General features: G+C 39.0%; 1 protein-coding gene across 1 annotated transcript in view; it reads right to left on the reverse strand.

Moving 5' to 3' along the window:
- ACADL (acyl-CoA dehydrogenase, long chain) overlaps nucleotides 1-17,557 on the reverse strand; it is a 38,751-nt gene extending 21,194 nt beyond the window's left edge. Inside the window, exons 1-5 of the mRNA XM_011966540.1 lie at nucleotides 17,229-17,557; nucleotides 12,673-12,828; nucleotides 9,993-10,130; nucleotides 8,408-8,572; nucleotides 1,549-1,615 (exon numbers count right to left, since the gene is read on the reverse strand). Of these exons, the coding sequence (XP_011821930.1) occupies nucleotides 1,549-1,615; nucleotides 8,408-8,572; nucleotides 9,993-10,130; nucleotides 12,673-12,828; nucleotides 17,229-17,305 (603 nt within the window). The 5' untranslated portion in view covers nucleotides 17,306-17,557. The remainder of the gene's footprint in view (nucleotides 1-1,548; nucleotides 1,616-8,407; nucleotides 8,573-9,992; nucleotides 10,131-12,672; nucleotides 12,829-17,228) is intronic.
- Nucleotides 17,558-21,827: the final 4,270 nt, after the last annotated feature.

The following is a 21,827-nucleotide window of genomic DNA, read 5'->3' on the forward strand; positions in this document are numbered from 1 at the left end:
CCTCCATAAGTATATAATACAACTATCATTCATAATTTCCTTTCTCATCTTTTTAATTTTAATATAGTAAAAATGTTTCTGTACTTGCATTCTATCTCCTGTTTTTTCACTTAATGTATAATTATTTCCTGTACCATTAAAAACTTTGTGGTGCTAATGTTAATGGCTGCACATTCGTTCAGATGCACTGTATTTGCTTACCCATTCCTTTACTTTTACTTGCTTTCAATTTTTTGTTATTTCTAATAGAGTTTTTGAAACAGAGTCAATGGTACTTTTCCTGTGTGGTTCCCACAAAACACTATGGCTGAGCAGATGAGGCCTGCTTAGAGAGCTAGAGGTATAAGAGAATGTGGTTCCCATTTCACTTCGAACCAAATATCCTACTCTCTTTCAAAACAAGCCTTCTGTATGTGAGGAGTTAACTGATTATATATTGGAGCTATCATCTGTTTAATTATAATCCTTAGGATAAATTATTTAGACAAATATTTATTAAAGTATATTTGAAGAACACCAATGATTCAGTTTTGTAAATACAGAGCTATTGGCCCAAGCAAACATATAAAAACTAATTCTTCAACAGACCTTGGCACATATTTTCAGAAAGACTGTTTTATAATCATAAATAAAATGATCATCTTTCCTTCACGTAACACTCAGTCAACAACAAATATTTACTGAGTATATACCAGATACTATTTTAGGTGGGTAATATCACTTGCCCTCGGTGATACCAAATGCATTTGCCCTCATTGATATCAGGGATCCTGAGCCCATCTGTAACCTTAATTGGAAGCACTCTCCAATTCTATCAGTGAGTTGTTTGATTTAGTAGAACTGAATGGTTCTCAAATTCTATCACTGTATCACTGATATCTTTTTCTCCTAGGATCTTTTTTTTTCTTTGAGGGGGGTCTTACTCTATGTCAACCTCCTTGGCTCAAGTGATTCTCCCTCTTCAGCCTCCTGAGTGAGTAACTGGGACCAAAGGGCACACCACCACGCCCAGCTATTTTTTTTAATTTTTACTTTTGTAGAGACAGGGTCTCATTTTGCTGCCTAGGCTGGTCTCAAACTTCTGGGCTTAAGCAATCTCTTGCTTCAGCCTCCCAAAGTGCTGGAATTACAGGTGTGAGCCACTGTGCCTGTCCTTCTCCTAGAATCTTTTGAAATTCTTCTTGATCTACATGAGAAAGTTTTTTCCCCAATCTTTTATCAACATAAAGTTTAAGTATTATTAATATTTGTCCCACATTTGAGCAATGTGAGTCTCACCTTGTCTTTTTCTGGTTTGATAAGGGCTGTTTGGAAGCTAAAACAACCTTTGCCATATTAGTGAGGGGGCATGCAAAATGAAACATAGAAGAAGCTACCACAGATCTTAAGTAATATTTGTTGTAAATTTGCTGTCTCCAAAACAGCTTAGGTAAATTCAATTCCTGCATGAGTCCCTAGATTTAACAGAATTAATGAGTTGTCTCTGAGACATTGTTACCCATGGCATGACTCTGAAAAGAAAGGCTATAGAAGTCCCTCTCTACACACCTTGCTTCCATTGAGAATCCAGTCACTTCCATCCTTTTTAGCATTTGTTTTTATTCCTTGTAAGTCACTGTAATCGAAAGAAAGTATAAACAATTCATCAAATGATAAAAATTGAATTATGTAAATTATATAAGTATGTATGTAAATTAGATTATTCAAACTGGCTACACCATTATAAAATTGCTGAATATTAAGAATGTTCACACAATTGCACTGAAAAACCATGCTGATCTATTATATTCTAAAGCACTTACACAAATGAATATATGATTAAGATTTATTATATAAACTAGCCAGATTTTATACGGTAGTATAACGAAACCCAACTAACATTCAAGACCCCAATGGGACTCACATAACATTTCAAACCTCACTGTATCCCTGAGATTACGTGTCACCATGTACTTTGCTGCCTTTAAACAACTTGGTTCCTTCCCCTATCTCTATTGATCTAAAATTTAGCTATTAGGCAGGGCGTGGTGGCTCATGCTTATAATCCCAGCACCTTGGGAGACTGAGTGGGGAGGACTGCTTGAGCCCAGGAGTTTGAGACCAGCCTGGGAAACAAAGCTAGACTCTATCTCTATAAAAAGTTAAAAAATTAGTTTGTGGTGGCACATGCCCGTGGTCTCAGCTACTTGGGAGGCTGAAGTGAGAGGATCACTTGGGCCTGGGAAGTTGAAGCTGCAGTGAGGCATGATCATGCCACTGCACTGTAGTCTGGGTAACACAGTGAGAATTTATCTTAAAAAAAAAAGAGCATGTCTCAAATGCCATTTTTTTTCTAACAAACCTGCTCTAAGCGTAGAACAGATTATTTTTCTAAATATAAAAGAAGCAAATATTACTAAAGAAAATATTAAGAATATAGAGAGCATTCCAAAGGAGAAAAATAATTTTAAAAATAATTTTATCTCCTGGAATGAACATTTTAAAGGTATATCTTTCCAATATTTTCCTATGGATATAACTATACATATATATGCATTTTTATAAAACTGGAACCATATAATATGATTTTGATCTGTTAACAATATCTAATGACTTCTTATTAGCTGAACAGAACATCATCATGGATTTACCATAATTTAAAAAAATAATCCCCTATTGTTAAAACACTTGGGTCTCAAAATCTAAATATCCTACAATAAACAGCACAGTATATAAATAGTCCACATTACTTGTGTAATTTTTCCTATTCTTCTTCTTTATGTGGGTGATATGGTTTGGCTTTGTGTCCCCACCCAAATCTCATGTTCAACTATGATCTTCAGTGTTGGAGAAGGCGGCCTGGTGGGGTGATTGGATCATAGGGATGGACTTTCCCCTTGCTGTTCTTGTGTTAGTGAGTTACTTATCATGAGATCTGGTTGTTTAAAAGTGTGTAGCACATCCCTCTTCTCTCTATTCCTCCTTCTCTGGCCATGTAGGACATGTCTGCTTCCCCTATGCCTTCGGCCATAATTGTAAGTTTCCTGAGGCCTCCCCAGCTATGCTTCCTATATAGCCAGTGGAACTGTGAGCCACTTAAACCTCTTTTCTTTATAAATTACCCAGTTTCAGGTTTTTTTTTTTTTCTTTTTATAGCAACGCAAAAACAGAGTAACACAGTGGTGTTTATATTTTACGTCCCTCGGCAATTTTTTTTTTTTTTTTTTTGAGACCGAGTTTCCCTCTTGTTGCCCAGGCTGGAGTGCAATGGCACACTCTCAGCTCACTGCAACCTTTGCCTCCCTGGTTCAAGCGATTCTCCTGCCTCAGCCACCTCAGTATCTGGCATTACAGGCGTAGGCCACCATGCCAGGCTAATTTTTTGTGTTATTAGTAGAGACGTGGTTTCACCATGTTGGCCAGGCTGGTCTTGAACTCCTGACCTCAGGTGATCAGCACACCTTGGCCTCCCAAAGTGTTGGGATTACAGTCGTGAGCCACCGCACCCAGTTGCATTTTTTTTTAATCACTCTCTGTATTAGGCTGAATAATGATCCCAAAGATAACAGGTCCTATACCCTAGAGGCTGTGCTACCTTACATGGAAAAACAGTCTTGCAGATGTGATTAACTTAAGGATGTTGTGATAGAGAGATTATCACGAATGATCTGGATGAGCGCTAAATGCAATCAGAAATGTCCTTATAAGAGAGCGGTAAAGAAAGATTTCATACACAGGAGAGAAGACAATGTGACCACAAAGGCAAAGACTGCAGTGATGAGGCAACAAGGCAAGGAATGCCAAACAGACATTAAGAGACAGAAGAGGAAAGGAGTGGATCCTCCCCTATAACCTCTGGAGGAAGTGTGGCCCTACTGATACCCTGATTTGGGCCCAGCGATACTGATTCTGTACTTCTAGCCTTCAGAACTGTAAGAGAATAAATTTCTATTGTCTGAAGCCACCAAGTCTGTGATAATTTGTCACAGATGCCATCAGGCAACAAATATACTCTCTTAGAGCATTTACTTTCAATTGCAATTACAATAAAAAGCAATTATCTTTCCCACCTACTGCACTTATCTGACTCAAGTTTTTTGAAAACACGTGGTGTATCAAGATCATATTTATATGCTCTGTGCCTAGCATGCTGCTTTGTACATAACAGGCACTCAATAAACATTTGTTAAATTATATTATTAAAATGCCAAGTATACAGAAAAGAATTAATAGAGCAGACCTGAGACTGCTATCCTTAGAAAGGCCTGTTACAACATTGTCTGTGGCTAGCATCTGGGAATCCGGATTTCAGGAGAGTTCTCACCATTCCCAGTACCCATAAAAGTGGCTTACTGTATAAACTGTTTGCGCAAACAATTAGGCTTATGTTGAAAACCTGCTTTCCTTCTGGGGATCTGAACTTTTGGTACATGCCAGGCAGAGGGTGCCTATATGACCGACCTCCAATAAAATCCTTGGGCACCAAGTCTCTAATGAGCTACACCTTGGCACACAACATTTCACACGTCACAACTTGCTGAAGGAATTATGTCCTGTATGACCTCATTGGGAGAGAACTCCTAGAAGCTGCTATTGGCTTTCTAGGGACTTTGCCCATGAGACTTTCTCTTGGCTGATTTTGCTTTGTATCCTTTACTTTAATAAATTGTAGCCATGGGTACAATATATGCTGAGTCTTGTAAGTCCTCTTAGCAAATCATTTGAACCTGGGGGTAGTCTTAGGGACCCCTCAACACACGAATTCAAGGCTTATCCATTACACATCTAATCACTTCAAATATCACAGTAAGTTTCAGAAAGAGACTGTATAATACAGAGCCACCTATCTGAAACATAGGTTAAATGGCACACGTATGTGAACCAATCTGTAGTCTGATTATCATCAAAAGGGTGGATGCAGATTGTGAACATAAAAGTTGAATGCTATCGTATTTCTTTTTTGTTGTTGTTTTTTTCGAGATGGAGTTTCACTTTGTCACTGAGGCTGAAGTGCAGTGGCACGATCTCGGCTCACTGCAACCTCCACCTCCCAGGTTCAAGCAATTCTCCTGCCTCAGCCTCCCAAGTAGCTGGATTACAGGTGCACACTACCCACACCCAGCCAATTTTTGTATTTTTAGTAGAGACGGAGTTTTGCTATGTTGGCCAGGGTGGTCTTGAACTCCTGACCTCAGGTGATCCACCACCTTGGCCTCCCAAAGTGCTGGGATTACAGGCATGAGCCACTGTGCCTGGCCTGAATACTATTGTATTCTAACATCGTATTTTTCATCATAAGTATGTATAAAGTATCAGTAACTAATGTCTGTACATAGTTTATTAAAACAATTCTTCTAAGGCTGGGCGTGGTGGCTCACGTCTGTATTCCCAGTGCTTTGGGAGGCTGAGGCGGACGGATCACCTGAGGTCAGGAGTTCAAGACCAGCCTGGCCAACCTGATGAATCCCTGTCTCTACTGAAAATACAAAACTTAGCTGGATGTGGTAGCAGGTGTCTGTAATCCCAGCTACTTCGGGGGCTGAGGCAGGAGAATAGCTTGAGCGTGGGAGGTGGAGGTTGCAGTGAGCCGAGATCGCACCATGGCACTCTAGCCTGCGTGACAACAGCAAGACTCTATCTCAAAAAAAAAAAAAAATCTTCCTATACAGGGACACATCAAAGGAAATAAAGATAATGGCATAGCTCAGTTTGTAAATTTTTCCTAAGTTTTTGAATGTTATATATGAAATATTAAAAATGAAAAAGTATACTACTTAGTAAAGCCAACAGTTTAGACCCTCACAGTAATCTTCTTAAGTATCATTATCTCAATTTCACTGATAGAGACATTGAAGCTCAGAGATTTCTACCCAAGATCACACAGCTGGTGTCAGAACACTCTGGCTCCAATGCTGTCAACAATTTGTTCTATGAACTTGGTCAAAATACTTCATTTATTATTTTCTGTTTTCTTCTTATATAGAAATCATGTCTTTATATTCCATATATCTCATTATAATAGCCATATAATAAAATTAACATGAGGTCAGGTGCAGTGGCTAACACCTATAATCTTAGCACTTGGAGCAGCTGAGGCAGGAGGATTGCTTGAGTCCAGGAGTTTGAGATCAGCCTGGGCAACATAGCGAGACCCCCATCTCCATTTCTTTAAAAAATAAAATAAAATCAATATGAAAGCGTTTATAAAATGCTAAAGTAATACAACATACAAAGATACGTAATTATATATAATGAAGCGTTCCTCCATGGAAGGGGAAAGGGCCAGTGAAACTCTGGATGTTTTTCAGCAACTGCAACCTTTTTTTCTGTAGAGGCCAAATCAAACCAAAAATACAGACAGTGCTCAATTCATCTCCGAGGACAGTCAAAATGAACCACATTCCATCTTCTATCTTCTTTTCTTCCCACGTGTTTTTCCCTATTTCATGCCAATTTCACACCATAATTCCATAATTCCTCAACACTCTAGTACTCTTCTTCATCTGTGGCTTTTCTCTGTTCTTATATTCTCTTACCCACATGGACTCTTTGCTCATCTCTCTAAATACTTGACTTATTTACTATCCTCTCATGACTTTCAATGACTTTCCAAACAAAAAAAGAAAGAAAGAAAGAAATCTGCTTATTTTCTCCATCTTCATTCTTAGATTTCCTTCTTAATTATATACACTTAACCACAGATAAGGCCAAAGACTTTAAACCAAAATCAAAAATCACACGAACCTTTGTTTGCATGTATAAATTAGAGATAAATTAAGATCTCATTTATTCTATAGCCTCTTTGTGAGTGCTAACATGCAATGAGCTGGAAGTGGAACATGCTAACCACAGAGCTAATACAACTCAATCTGAATATTGGCAGTCAGCCAGGTAGTTATTTTAGAGAATGAAATTAAAAGCACATTTTAAGGAAGAAGGTTAAATTTCTACTTGTTTAGATCACACTTTTAGGCAACAGAAGTGAACAGAAGCCTTTAATCTTTGACAAAATTAAGTGTTAGTATTGACCTAAAATTAGGGATTTATATCTTAAAAAGATAAATATAATGTAAACATATTGCAAGTCATGCTACAGAATATTAAGAGATTTAAAAATAAATAACACTGTTAGAAAAGAAAATTTTACAATAAAAAAGGAGGGCCTGACCTCTGCAAAAACAATTCCTGGATTTTCACTTGCCACTTCTTTGGCATCTTTAAGTTCTTCCTTTGCACTGTTCGCTTTCTGTTGACCCACAAGTTGCTACTGTCTTTAACATACATCATTTCCCCTACCAGTTTGCCTCAAACCACTGCCCTCTCTTTCCATTTCTGTTTACCACTCAGCTCTGAGAAAGATTACTCTGTGTCCTCTGCCTCTGTTTTCTCAACCACCTCACTCCCATAAAAAGTAACTTCTGTCCCTCCACCCTACTGAAATCACAAAGGATCATCAGGCCTGCCAGAACCTCTTCTCCATTCTCCACATCATGGTGGCCTTCACATTACTAACTCCTTTCTCCTTTCCTACAGCCTTTCCAACTGACTTCTCTTCCTATTCGTGTCTGGATTCCTTTAAAACTCTCAATCCTTCTGTCTCTCTTGCTCCATCGTTTTTTGTACAGTTCCAAATGAAACATAATGCCCAGATTTTCCTCCTTTGTCCCTTTTTTGTCTTTCATTTTTCCTCTTGAGGATCAGGTCCCCACTCTGTGGAAGCTCTTTCCCCCATTCTTATGAAACTGGTTCCTTCCCATTTGTCAAACCTCAGTTTAAATACAACTTTTTATAGGCCTTTGTTAGCATTCATATCTAAATTTGTTTTTCCATATCCCACCAAACACAAACATACCATTAGTCTATAGCACAGTACATTTCCTTCACAGTACTTATCATAATTTATAATTACGAATATATATACTTGCTTATTTCTTGCCTTTCTCTTCATTAAGCACAGAGGCCACATCTGTTTTGTTCACTACTGTATACCTGGCACACTGAAGACATTTACGATATAACCAGCGAATAACTGAATACGTGATCTTATTCATTCCTATTGTATCAACTCTTATAAATGAAAGACTTTTAAAGATTGCTACTCCATCCTTGTCTCCAGAATTCCACGTACAACTTTGTAACAAACTGCTTGACATTTACATGTGAATCTCACCCTACAAGTAAAATTCATTATGGTGAAAATTCGACTTACACACTACCATTTTCTTTGCATAAAACTATGTTAATATCTCAAACATAGCATACATTATAATCTGCTTTATTGTTATTTTCCTACTTGAGGTCATGAATTATCCTGTGTTCATCTTTGCATTCCTCCTAGCACATAGCTCAGTCTATGTATTAACCAAGTACTAAGAAAATGTCAAGGCACTGCTTCCAAGAATCCAAAGTCAACTAAATATTAACTTACCTTCCAGCTCCAAGCTCTGTCATTGCTATAGCACCAATACATTTGCCTGCAGTCATCTGGGGAATAAAGTGCTTAATCTGTTCTTCTGAGCCATAGTTTGTAATATAGGACATGACAATACCTGAATGAACACTAAAACCTGGGCCTGAACAATTTGAGTAAGCTCTTAGAATGAAAAAAGAAGAAAAATTAGAGCATAAACTAGCAATTAAAAAATGACTATTATAACAACAACGTATTAAAGATCCTGTCAAACTGTTTGGTAGTGGCCTGTCTCATCACAAACCTATGACATTTCTGACTGTGTTCTCTCTTTTTTTTTTTTTACTAATTTTAAAATTTCTGGTTTCAACACAATAACAGTGCTAAACAGAGTTCAATGAACACTTATTTAATTGAGAGATAAAATATTTTAAAATATGAATCACCTGCAGTTATATTCCTCTAACACAGTGGAATAATAACTGTATTCCTCTAACGGCCTTTGCCATGAGGATATATTCTAATAAGATGGAGTCTTGGTAAAACAAAGAAACAAAAGAACAAAAATAAAAAAGCAAAAAATAGAAAAAAAGAAAAACAGAACAAAACAAAACATGGAGTCATGGAGTGAATTGTGTACTTTGCTATTTTCTTTTAAAATTATGACACACATACACACACAAATAAAAATTTAAAATTTAAAAATAAATTCTATGACACAACAAAATCCTATTTTTTCTTATGTAGATTTTAATCTGAAATAGCTGCAAAATATTACAAGTTGTTTATGTACCATAATTTACTTATCCATTCTCCCACTGCTGGACATTTAGATTGCTTCAACATTTGGAGAACTGTGACCTAACATGACAATGATTTCTGAACACAGCATCTATATTTCCTATTAAATTATTTCCTTAAAATGAATTCCCCAAAGTGGCATTCTATGTCAAAGAGCAGGAACATATTTTTTAAATATGTTTTCACCTTTTTAATCCCCCCCAAAATTTATTGTTCTAATTTATAAAGCCACCAATAGTGTGTCACTTTCACTGCAATCTTGTCAGCCCTGGGTATTAGGATTTTTCATTTTCACTAATTTTATAGATACTCAAAATGATACCTCCAGATAAGCTTAATTTGCATTTGTTAGTAAGGATGAAGTTTTCTCATTAAAAAAAACTTATTTGCATTTCTTTTTTGATGAATTATTGCTTCAAATTCTTTGCCCATTTTTCAACTGCAATCTTTATTTGCTCTTATATATTAAAATTCTAGTATATTTAATGGAAACATTTTTCTACTCTGCTGTTCTCTTTCAAATATCTTTTCTAAGGGCAAAAAGTAACCGTAAGCATTGACAGGAAAAAAAAAAAAAGATCTCTTTAATTTTCAATAGCACCTATTTCAGCAACTTAAAAGGATTTTCTTATTATCCCACATTCAAAAAATGTGTAAGAGTGCATGAGTGGTATAGTCCTTTACATTTTACACTGAATTTTCAATCTTCCAAGATTAGAAAACATTTTTTTTTTGGTCATTTCAGAAAGTTGAGTGGTGTATTTACAAAACAAGACTCAGCCTTAAAGCTCTCCATACTTACTGCTCCTCCCAGACAACAGCTGCGTAGTACAAATCCCCTCCAATTCCACCAAGATGCTCTGCAGTATTGACACCAAGCAGTCCTTGTTTTCCAGCTTTTTCCCAAACCTCCCTACTTACTTCTCCAGCTTTCTCCCATCTGCAAATAACAAATATTTTAAAATCAGAGATTTTTTTCATATTATTTAAATGGCCACAACTTTGAACTTATGAATGATTTTGTGCAGAAATGCATTCTTAATTTAAGGTAATTATTTACATTAGCCATATGCTTCTATTTGCCTCTGACTCTTTGATCACTTCTCTTCCTCCTTTTTTCTGCCTTTTTTTTTTTTTTTTTTGAGACAGGGCTGTCACCCAGGTTAGTGTGCAGTGGCACAATCATGGATCACTACAGCCTCAAAATTCTGGGTTCAAGCAATCTTCCCACCTCAGCCTCTTGAGCAGCTGAGACTTCAGGCACATGCCACAAGGCCAAAAAAAAATTTTCTTTTGTAGAGATGGGGTCTTATTATGTTGCCCAGGCTGGTCGTGAACTCTTGGCCTCAAGCAGTCCTCAAACCTTAGCCTCCCAAAGCGCTAGGATTACAGGTATGAGCCACTGCACCCAGCCCTCTCCTCTTACGTGTATTTGCCATCATCTTTCCCCATCTTGACTATTTATTGGACTTGAAAATTATACCCACTGATATTCATTGATGTAGTTTTGCTCAGCTAGTACTCTTACATGCAAGCTTAGTTACGGCATGTCGTCATGGGAATTTGCTTAACCTGTATTGTAAAAGGCAATTCTCCTTGGCATATTTCCTTAAAGTGCTGAACTTACGGGATAAGCATATAGAAGCTGACAAAGTAGGGAACCTCATTACAGTTTAAATAGGAAGAACAGGAGAGAAGAAGCACCTTGCACCATAGCTCTATATCAAATGAACTTCTGAAAACATTAGACATTTGTGTAAGATAGGCAACCTCAGCTTTTCTTCTTTAAAAATGAGAATGGCAGAATGAGGAAACAGATGGCTAGCTGGAGATAGTGAAAAAATATCTGAGAATTTTTGTATTTTTAAGTGGATTATAGTGAGACATGGGGTATTTGAAGATACTGATTGAAGGTAATTAGAGACACTACAAAAATTTTTAAGAGTTGGATTACTATGTGTGTTTTGAATGCAGTTGCTGCCTAAAGTAGCTTTGGAAATATTTTTATTATTGACTTAAAATTTGTCAGCTCCTGTTATTTTATTTCAAAGCCTTCTCAAGATTTTTTCTGGAACAAAATTTAAAAGCAGTGAAGAAATAAACAAAAGAGATTGTACCAGAGCAAAGTGTACCATGTTTCTCTTGTCTACAAGAAGCTAGTTGAAGCCTGATGCAGTGGTTCACACCTGTAATCCCAGCACTTTGGGAGGCTGAGGCAGGATTGCTTGAGCCCAGAAGTTCAAGGCTGCAGTGAGCTATGATCACGTCCCTGCACTCCAGCCTCGGCAAGAGAGTGAGACCATGTCTTAAAAAACAAACACACAAACAAACAAACAAACAAACAAACAAACCCCCCCCAAAACAGAAGCTAGTCGCTTTTCACCAAAGACTAGTTACAGCTTCTGGCTTCTGAGTTTAGCTTATTTTGGTCATTCTTACCAAGAAGGTATTAGTAAAAACCTAATGGAAGTTACTTTTAATGCTATTTAAAAACCATTCTAAATTTTGTAAAATACAGATGCCTCTGACTTATGACAGTTCAACTTACAATTTTTTTACTTATGATAGTGAAAAAGCAATACACATTCAGTTGAAAACATGCTTACTTCAAGGATCTATATAACTGTTTTGTTTTTCACTTTCATTAGAATATTTAATACACTACATGAGTTATTTAATACTTTATTACAACGTGGACATTGTGTTAGATGATTTTGCCTAACTGTAGGCTTATGTAATTGTTCTGAGCATGTTTAATGTAGGCTGGCCTAAACTATGGCGTGTAGTAGGCTAGGTGTGTAAAACCTCACAAACCTATGATGTTCCTGAACCATTTCTCTCTTCATTTTTACTAATCTTCTAATTTCTGCTTCTAATATAACTGTGCTGAGATTTTTTTGTTCTTATAACATAATAACAGTGTTAATATAATAACAATGTATTTTTGACTTATGATATTTTCAACTTGTAACCCCTACTAAATTGAGGAGCATCTGTACTGGCATTGAGTGAATTTTGGAAATGAAGCAAAATCTTATTGTAATAGAAATGATAAGTTTCTGATCAATAAAATAATAGTAATTAGTTAATCAAGAAATATCCAGAGGTAACCAATTCTTACCAAGGTTTGCATTATGCTGACTTTTTGTGCTTTTACAGTTTAATTAATTCATGAAGCAGAAAAAGAAAGACTAAGAAATTGACTAGTATTTTGTTGCCAGTTACCCATGGTTTTCAAAAGTACTACTCTTAGACTAAGTTGCAAATTTTTAAATTTTCTTTTTTGTGTATAGTACATTTTACAATTCATTTTAAAAGCTGCAAGAATCCTGGGATCTTATAGTGTTACAGTGAAGAGCAGTAAAAATGTTAATAAAGCCCTGAACATACTATGTTTTCTGTATAGTAATATATGGCATTCTAGGAAATGGTCCTATCACACCCCTAGTGTACATTTCATTAGAGGAAAATGTGCCACTTACTCTGAGTGATGAGGAATCACTTCTTCTTGGAAAAACTTCCTTATACTTTTCCGGAAGATGTCATGCTCTGAAGAAAAGATTCTTCGAATTCCTATATCTGTTAAGTTTTTAGCAGAAGGAGTTTCTAGACGTTCTTCCCCTCCAGAATGAGAACATCTTAAAAAATATATATGCAGTAGGAAAAGTAAGTGAATTGTTACTCTTCATATCCGAATTAATACCACTGAACAACATGGATTTCTTTCACAGAGAAACTTGAGAGGCGAGTAGAGAGTTTGAATTATGACAAACCTGGGTTCAAATTTGAGTGCCACCACTTTTGATGGGATCTACCTCATATAGCTGGAATTAAGAAGTACCTTATCAGTATTCAACTCAGTCTCCATCTTCAAATCCTTAAAGAAGACGATGCCTAGAACTAACCACAGGTCTGACTTGAGGTGAAATGCAGTATTGTCATGTGACATATGGATTACATTATGTAAAGTTCAAATAGTACAATAGAGTAATACTGATAAATTTTCATATCATGTACAATGTTTAAAATAATGCAAAGCTTCCAAAATTAGTATTTTAACCAGAATCACACAATTTCAAATTGCAGGTGTATAAGATGCAAACTGTGTTGATGTAATTGCCACATTACAAAGACAATCTGGGTGGAGATAAAAATACTCATCAATCTCTGATAAAGATTCTGTAAAATGGAATTATTTAGGACCTACTCCCATCCCTCTCACACTGAGCTTAAAATGAGACTGTTCTGTAGTTCCTTTAGTTCAGTGGTCTTCAGCCTTTTTTCCCTTGAAGTACCCCTGAAAAAAATTTTGAAAATCTATGCATCATTTTGTACATTTTCAAGTTCACATCTAAAAAACTTATCATATATTCAAATCTTGCCAAAGGATGCTTTTTCTATTTTGCATTAAATTCTGATTTAGTGTATTTCTTCCTTAGTTGGACCCTGCCTTTTCCTTTCTAGTCCTTATCCAGAAAAGATCTATTTCATGTAATTAATCAAAGTAGACTTAAAGCAGTTTTAAAAAAAAATAACTCTACTATTACATGTTTCTTTCCTTTTTTTTTTTTTTTTTTTTTTTTTTTATGAGACAGAGTCTGGCTCTGTCGCCTAGGCTGGAATGCAGTGGCACAATCTTGGCTCACTGCAACCTTCGCCTTCCTGGTTCAAGCCATTCTTCTACCTCAACCACTGGAGTAGCTGGGATTGCAGGTGCTGCCACCACACCCAGCCAATATTTGTATTTTTAATAGAGTTTCACCATGTTTAGTAGAGTTTCACCATGTTGACCAGGTTGCTTTTGAATTCCTGATCTCAAGTGATACACCCATGTTGGCCTCCAAAGGGCTGGGACTACAGGCATGAGCTACAGCACCCAGTCGCTATTACAACCTATTTCTAAGGTTTCCCTAATTATCATGTTTTTAGTGGCTTATTCATTCATTTAGTTAGCAAATATTTACTGAGTGCCAATTCTGTGCCAGGCACTGTTCTAGTAACTCGAGATACATTAATGAACAAAGGACTAAGATGAGGACAAAGATCTTGGCTTTTAAGCTTACATTCTAACAAAGGGAGACTGAATAAACAATAAACAATAAATAAGCAAATTATATAATACCATAGAAGGTGATAAGTATTATGGAAAAAGTAAAGTAGAGAAGGTATCAGGAGTATCTGGCTGGGGGGAGGCAGAGACAGAGGTTGCTGCATGAAATAATGTAGTAGGCTGGGCTTGGTGGCTCACACCTGTAATCCCAGCACTTTGGGAGGCTGAGGCATGAGGATTGCTTGAGCTGAGGAGTTTGAAACCAGTCTGGGCAACATAGCGAGCCCCTGTCACTAAAAACAAAACAAAACAAAAAAAAAGAAAGAAAAAAAATACTGCAGTCAGGGTAGGTCAAACCAGAAAGGTGAGATTTGAGCAAACCCTTGAAGGTGATAGAGTTAGCCAGGCATACCTCTAGAATAAAATAATTTTAGGATAAAAGAACAACTAGAGCAAAGGCTGTATGTCTGAATCGTGTCAGATGTGTTCTAGAAAGAGCAAGAAGGCAAGTGTAGCCAGAGTGGGCTGAGAAGAGTAGATGAGGTCAGAGATTCTAGGAAGAAGAGATAATAGGGGACCAAGACATGCAAGGGAGCTAGACCATTGTCCTGTTGCATTAAATAAACTAACATTTACTTTATCCCTATAATGGAAATGATCGACTCCTTTTTCTTGCTAGTAGAGATAAAACTATAAAGCACGTATTTGTCCATATAAATTTTCCATACTTGAGAGTTTTCCTCAGGAAAAAACTATGCTGAGATTAGGAAACTGGGGCCGTAAGACACCGAATCATTTGTCAACATAATAAGCAAATAATAGAGCCAGAATTTAAAACCGAGTCTTACTGGATCTTAAAATTGAATAGCCTATCCTGTGTTAAGGAAATATCTGCAATATTTTTAAGTAAAATACATTAAGACACAGGAAAGCAAAAGAAATGCCAAAACAATAAAGACTTTCAGGTCAGTCAAAGGTGGTCAGGAGAGAATATGCAGAGGGAAGAAAATCAAAACACGTGGCAGCAAGTTTATTGCAACATGTATTTCTTAATCTAAAGATGAAGAAATCTGTAATGGAAAAATTGGCATTTTTTTTTCTTTAAGGCAATAAACTGCAACTAATCTTATTTGCTAGGCTATAATTTTTTTTTAAGCCTCCTTTACATTTTAAAAGGGAGACAATCTCCACCAGCACCTTCCACACACCTGGAAGCTGGTTTTAAAGACACAGTCTCAGGCCCCATCCCAGACCCACTGAATCAGAAGCTGTATTTTAACAAGATTTCCAAGGGATTCCTTTGCACATTAAAGGTCAAAAAGCTGTTACAACAAAACTGTAGCCCCCCAGCCCATTCAGAGGGTCTCTCAGGTCTCCCTTTTTCCAGTGTTCTCTATTTGAGGGTAGATTTTCTTGCCATGCTTCAATCAAACTTACACCAATGGATAATACAGAAGCAGATATAATTATCTGGTTATCTTTTACTAAGCCAGACATTAAGGGAGTTGTAAAAATGTAAAACAATGTCACTCTTTTCACTTTTTTTCTATTTAGGAAAAGTTATTTTTCATAAAAACTGTTATTTATGTTAATATGTAATGAGATTATTGTAACTTTTAAATAAACTAAATATTTGTAAAGTTTCTCAGTTTTGTAGACACCCTTTGATAACGACATAAGATAGATATAATCTACATAAACAAAAGTTCTTTGAGGTCCTCTAAGTTTAAGAGCATCAGGAGTCCTGTTATTAAAAAGTTTGAGGCAGCACTTTGGGAGGCTGAGGCGGGCAGATCACGAGCTCAGGAGTTCGAGACCAGCCTAGTCAATATAGTGAAATCCCCGTCTCTACTAAAAGAAATACAAAAATTAGCAGGGCTTGGTGGTACGCGCCTGTAGCCCCAGCTACTCAGGAAAGCTAAGGCAGGAGAATCACTTGAACCCAGGAGGCAGAGGTTGCAGCACTGAGCGGAGATCGCGCCACTGCATTCCAGCCTGGGCGACAGAGTGAGACTTCGTCTCATAAATAAATAAATAAATAAATAAATAAAATAAAACAAACAAAAGTTTGAGGATCACTGTCTTATAATGTTCCAGGTAAGAGTTAATTATGTATCCTAAAGAAAAGTCACCTTCTCAGTGAAGTCTTCCCAAACCTCCCCAGGAAGACTAGGCATTTTGTTTCACAGCTCTCAAAGAAAATTAGAGTACCTTACACCAATGCTGTCATTCGCAAATTTCCCAGTTCCTTCACCCTTATTAAATAATGAATTCTCCATGCTTTCAATTTGTTTACCCAGTGAATAGATTTTGTTTCAGACGGTATCTGAAACTTTTGATCATATTATGAACACCACCTTAAGAATCACTGAGCCACTTAGACCTTAGACTCTCTCTTCATTAATCCTCTGTATTTAAAGGATTTGTTGATAAATCTAAACCTAATTTCCTTGTTTGATGGAACCCTCACCAAGTCATTTCTATCCCAGCTTGCCCTGGACACTTCTGGTCTGCGCCGCAGCCCGGGCACCGTGTCCGGGTCCCAAGTTCACTACCGCGCGGCGAGTCTAAGCCGTGGGGAACGACGGGTTCATAGCTCGAACTGGGACATAGATCGCAGCCCGCGCTCCTGCAGCCGGGCCCAGTGGGTGACCACCTCCTCCCAAAACGCAGGCTCTCGGGTCCCACTGCAGGCCGCTGAACTAGACGGGCTGGAATGGTGCTCCGGAATGAGCTTCTGGAGAAATCTTTTGGCTTTCCCCGACGTGGCCTCGCACGGGTGACACCCCTTTTTCCTCCGCCCCGCAGCTGGTTGCATCCAGTCCGCGGGATCCGGGAAACCAGGCCAGCTCTAGCCCCGCGCCGGAGTTGGGGAGCACTCCCAGCCGCGCGCGCCCCGCCCCGCCTCAAGCCAGCGACAGGAGTGACTCTCTGCCTCGCCCCGCAGCCTCCCGGCCTGCAGCCGCGGAAGTCCCGGCTGCCACTCACCGCACGTTGGGCAGCGGGCGCGCCGCACAGTGGCCGCTCAGGAAGCGTAGGGACCCTCGGAGGAGGCGCGCGGCCATGGCCAGAACACTAGGGGCGGCGGGGCTACGGATGCGACTCTGCGGCTACTCGGCGACTTGGGGCAGGGCCCCCGGGAAGGAGGACGGTCGGCTGAGGCGTCCACGTGTGGTGTCCTCCCAAATAAACGCTCGCACACGCCCTGATAAAGGCGCCGCGCGCGCCCTCCCAGAGCCCCAACAACGCCACAGGCTGGTAGCGAGGCAACACGGCCCTCTTATATGTCAACAATAGGATTTTACAGCGAAACTGCTGCCTTTGCTTGCAGCATTCTTTCTTGTTTATCGAAGCAGCTCTGAGCCTTTTTAGGGTCCTGAAGCGCTTTGAGTAATGGATGAAAGCTATGGAGCCCCCACATACGCCAAATACCTAACCATAAAAATGTACATGAAGTTGGCCGGGTGCGGTGGCTCACACCTGTAATCCCAGCACTTTGGGAGGCCAAGCTGAGTGGATCACGAGGTCAGGAGTTCGAGACCACCCTGGCTAACACAGTGACACCCCGTCTCTACTAAAAATACAAAAAATTAGTTGGGCGTGGTGGCAGGAGTCTGTAGTTCCAGCTACTCGGGAGGCTAAGGCAGGAGAATGGCGTGAACCCGGGAGGCGGAGCTTGCAGTGAGCCGAGATCTACTCCAGCCTGGGCGACAGAGCGAGACTCCGTCTCAGGAAAAAAAAAAAAGAAAAAAGTACATGAAGTTTATTTTGTAACGTTGGAAATTGATTTACTTAAAGTAGGCAACTATTTAAATTCTGGTTTCAAAGAATTGTACCCTTTTCATTTTTTTCTTAAAAAAATTAGTGGCTACCTGCTGAAAAAAATTAAAATATATGTAGTATGCAAATAAAAACCGTCACGTTAGTTCAGTTTTCCGATAATACTTGACTTGAATTCAGATCTTGCCATTACTTTTTCATTTAAGTCACCAATGGTGTTTAATAATCTACATTTCATTTCAGTGAAGTCTGAGCTCTTGAAATTTTTTTTTAATAGAAAATACCTGAAGATTTTTGAACTCTAAAGAATGTGCAGAGTGGATTTCAAAGGAAGTAAAGCAAGAGGTTAAGGCCATTTTACTAATCAAGGACAGTTACTATGGACTTGAAATGGTAGAAGTGAAAAAGAGGTATTTTGCATTGGAAATCAACAACTAACTAACTGAATGTAGAACATAAAGAGGAAGTTTTAAAAAGAAAGTTTGACCAGGCAGGCGGCTCATGCCTGTAATCCCAGCACTTTGGGAGACCAAGGCAGGAGAATAGTTTGAGGTTCTAAGTTCAAAACCAGCTTGGGCAACACGGGGAGACCCTATCTTTATAAAATAAATAAAAAGAAAGATTTAATTATAAACAATTAGAAGAATGTGAATATTTTTAGTTGGCAGCGGCTCCAGCACAAGCCTCCATCAGTCTCGCTGGAATTCTGGACTTACGACCTACCATCCCTACTCTACCATCTGTAGTGTGTGACAGGGGATGCTGGCTCATGGGACCAAACAGCGGCAGGATAGGTAGGAAAGGAAGTAGCCATGTCCTCTAAAAGCAGTGGCTGTGACAACCAAACCTTCAACACAAGAAGCCCCAGCATTTGCACTGTAGTAAGCTTATTCAAGCAAAACTATCTCCAGTGGAGAATGTCCCCCGTAGAGAGCATGAGCCTTTTGATTGACCTGTCCTCAGACTGACCCTTTTACTCATTATAATAGTAAAAAACACACCCCGGGATGGAGATTTAAGATGCTAATAAGACATGAGATGTATGAACAAGCATGTAAAGCTACTGCACATGTGCACCCAGAAGACCATCCGGAACATGCTTACTAATGACACTTCTTCTCACCCCTTTATGAAAAATCATATAAGACTCCCATAAAGGGAGTTTCCCCAGTAACAGTCAACCTTGCCTCATCCTCACCAGAAGCCTTCTCTGAATCATCTTTCAGGGTGTACTGTCTATTCTGCACCTAACCCTCAGAATATTCTTTCTCCTTTGCAATAAATCCTTCCATGCTGAATCTCCTTTGCTGCCTGTCTCTTGTTTAAATTCTCTTAAACTACAAAGACCAGAATGGAGGTTTCACAACAGTTGTTAACAAAACTCTTGGTCTTTAAGGTGATAATTAGCTGATCAAGTAACCTACCAGTGTAGGGCAATAAGGGACCTGGAAAGGAGCATACAAAACTATTTTTCTCTCTCTTCATACTCAATACACTCCACTTCAGTGACCAAAATATGGGGGATTTTTTCCGTCCACATAACAAGAAATTTTCCAGAGGACACCAACTTGATGTCCTATAATTCAATTAAATTCAATCCTGATGCCACTTACCTGGAGTAGTGTCAGATTCCACAAGCTAAAGGCTCCATTACACAAGACTACCCCCACTTACGCCAATGGCAAGTCCCAGGTTGTGCCCCCTACTTCTGACCGACCAGCTATGAATTAGGGTTCCCACAACGCTTTCTCCGTGTGTTCCATAATTTTCCAAGATGGCTCACAGAACTCAGGGAAACACTTTACTGTGTTTGCCAGTTTATTATAAAGGATCTAACTGAGGAATAGCCATATGGAAGAGATGCATAAAGGAAGGTACCGGGTGGGGGTGGGAGGAGTGGGGGCTGCGAAGCCTCCAAGTTCATAAAATCTCGTTTTTAGAGAGCTTAATGTCCACCTCCTCTGCTTTTCTGGAGATTGGTGGGTGAGGCTGTAAATTCCAACCCTCTAATCTTCTAACCTCTTAATTTTCTGATGACCAGCCTCAGTCTGGGCTGGCTAGGGGCCCACCCTAAGTCACCTCATTAGCATAAACTCAAGTGTTAGGACCCGGGCTCATTATAAGTAACTAAAGACATTCCTATCATTCAGGAAATTTCGAGAGTTTTACGAACTCTGTAACAGGAACCAGGAACAAAGGCCAAATATATTTCATATTATACCACAGAACCCTTCTCCTGCATGGTCTTGCTGAGCCTCTAAAAAATGAGGATGATAATAAAAACTACTTTAGTGAGCCTAAGTATGTTCTGACAGTCACTATCAGCAACAGCACCTGTTGAATCAGAATTCCTGATGATGAGGTAGAGGATTCTGTGTTATTAACAAGTCTCACAGATGACTCATGTACACTAAAGTGTGAGAAGTGTGGACCACTTCTAAAGTTGCTTTCAGTGACTAACAAGATATTTCGTGTAAATGCACAGCACTGGGCTTGGCACATAAGACTCAGAAAATGTTAGCTGTTTCTATTCTTCTCCACTTACATACTCACAAGCCTTCCTTGTCTTTTCAGGTGATCGTCACTTTTAACAATGGCCTTTTATAATCAATTAGGGAAAAATCAGGTTTTCTGTTTGTGTTTTTGTTTTTTCTAATTCAAATATTGGCTTTAGGCTAGGCACCATGACTGACACCTGTAATTCCAGCACTTTGGGAGGCCAAGGGTGGTGGGGGTCGGGGGGTGGATCACTTGAGGTCAGGAATTCGAGACCAGCCTGGCCAACATGGTGAAACCCTGTCTTTACTAAAATCACAAAAATTAGCCAGGTGTGGTGGCATGCACCTGTAATCCCAGGTACTCCAGAGGCTGAGGAACAAGAATCATTTGATACCTGGAGGCAGAGGTTGCAGTGAGCCGAGATGGTGCCACTGCATTCCATCCTGGGTGACAGAGAAGACTGTCTGAAAACAAAAAACATACAAACAAAAACAAACAAAACAAATAACTGACTTTAATCATGATTTTTCAGATCAAGTAAGAGTGCTGAAGCAGAACTGTAGGGGAAATAATTGGACACCCCAGCCTTTGTGATGCTCCTCAAATCAATGTTGGTAGCCATGTTTCTAGCCTGTGAGTAGGGTCAGCGATGCCCATGTAGATGACAGAGGCAAGATTCTTCTACAGACTTTAAGAATTGCTGCTAATGTCCTTAGGAAATACATGTAAGATTCCCCAAGTCTCCTCATTTTAGAGGAAGTACAGTCCATCCTCAGAATCCACAGGTTCCACATCCAAGGATTCAAGCAATCTTGGATCAAAAATTCTCCCACGTCAGCCTCCCAAAGTCCTGGGATTACAGGCGTGAGCCAACACACCCAGCCTGCTTTTAGGTTTTTCAATGGCAGAATTGGTATATTGTTGGGGTGGCCAGACCCAATACCAGCTCGTGGGGGTGATGAAGTCTGGTGGAGTCAAAGGATTGAGAAAAGACAGTTTGAGAGACAGAAGTGGGAGCAGGGGCCGTTGCAATCATGGAGGCTGCGAAGGCTGAGCTCTGGAAGCCCATGCTATTTATTGGTAATCCAACAGAGAAACAAGTGGTGAGAACATGAGGGTCAAAAAGGCAAGCACATGATCTACAGCTGTGACGGTATAGCATTTATATGGAACATTTCCTGCTACTTGAGATAATAGGGAATAGAAGCCTAGGAGGGCTAGAAGCAAGGAGCCAGCAAGTCTAGACACATTCCAGAAGACATGTCAGTCACGCAAGCCCTGCCTCAGCTTTTTTCGCAACACGCCCCA

The sequence above is a fragment of the Mandrillus leucophaeus genome, unplaced genomic scaffold, assembly GCF_000951045.1.
Source record: "Mandrillus leucophaeus isolate KB7577 unplaced genomic scaffold, Mleu.le_1.0 Scaffold763, whole genome shotgun sequence".
NCBI lineage: Eukaryota > Metazoa > Chordata > Mammalia > Primates > Cercopithecidae > Mandrillus > Mandrillus leucophaeus.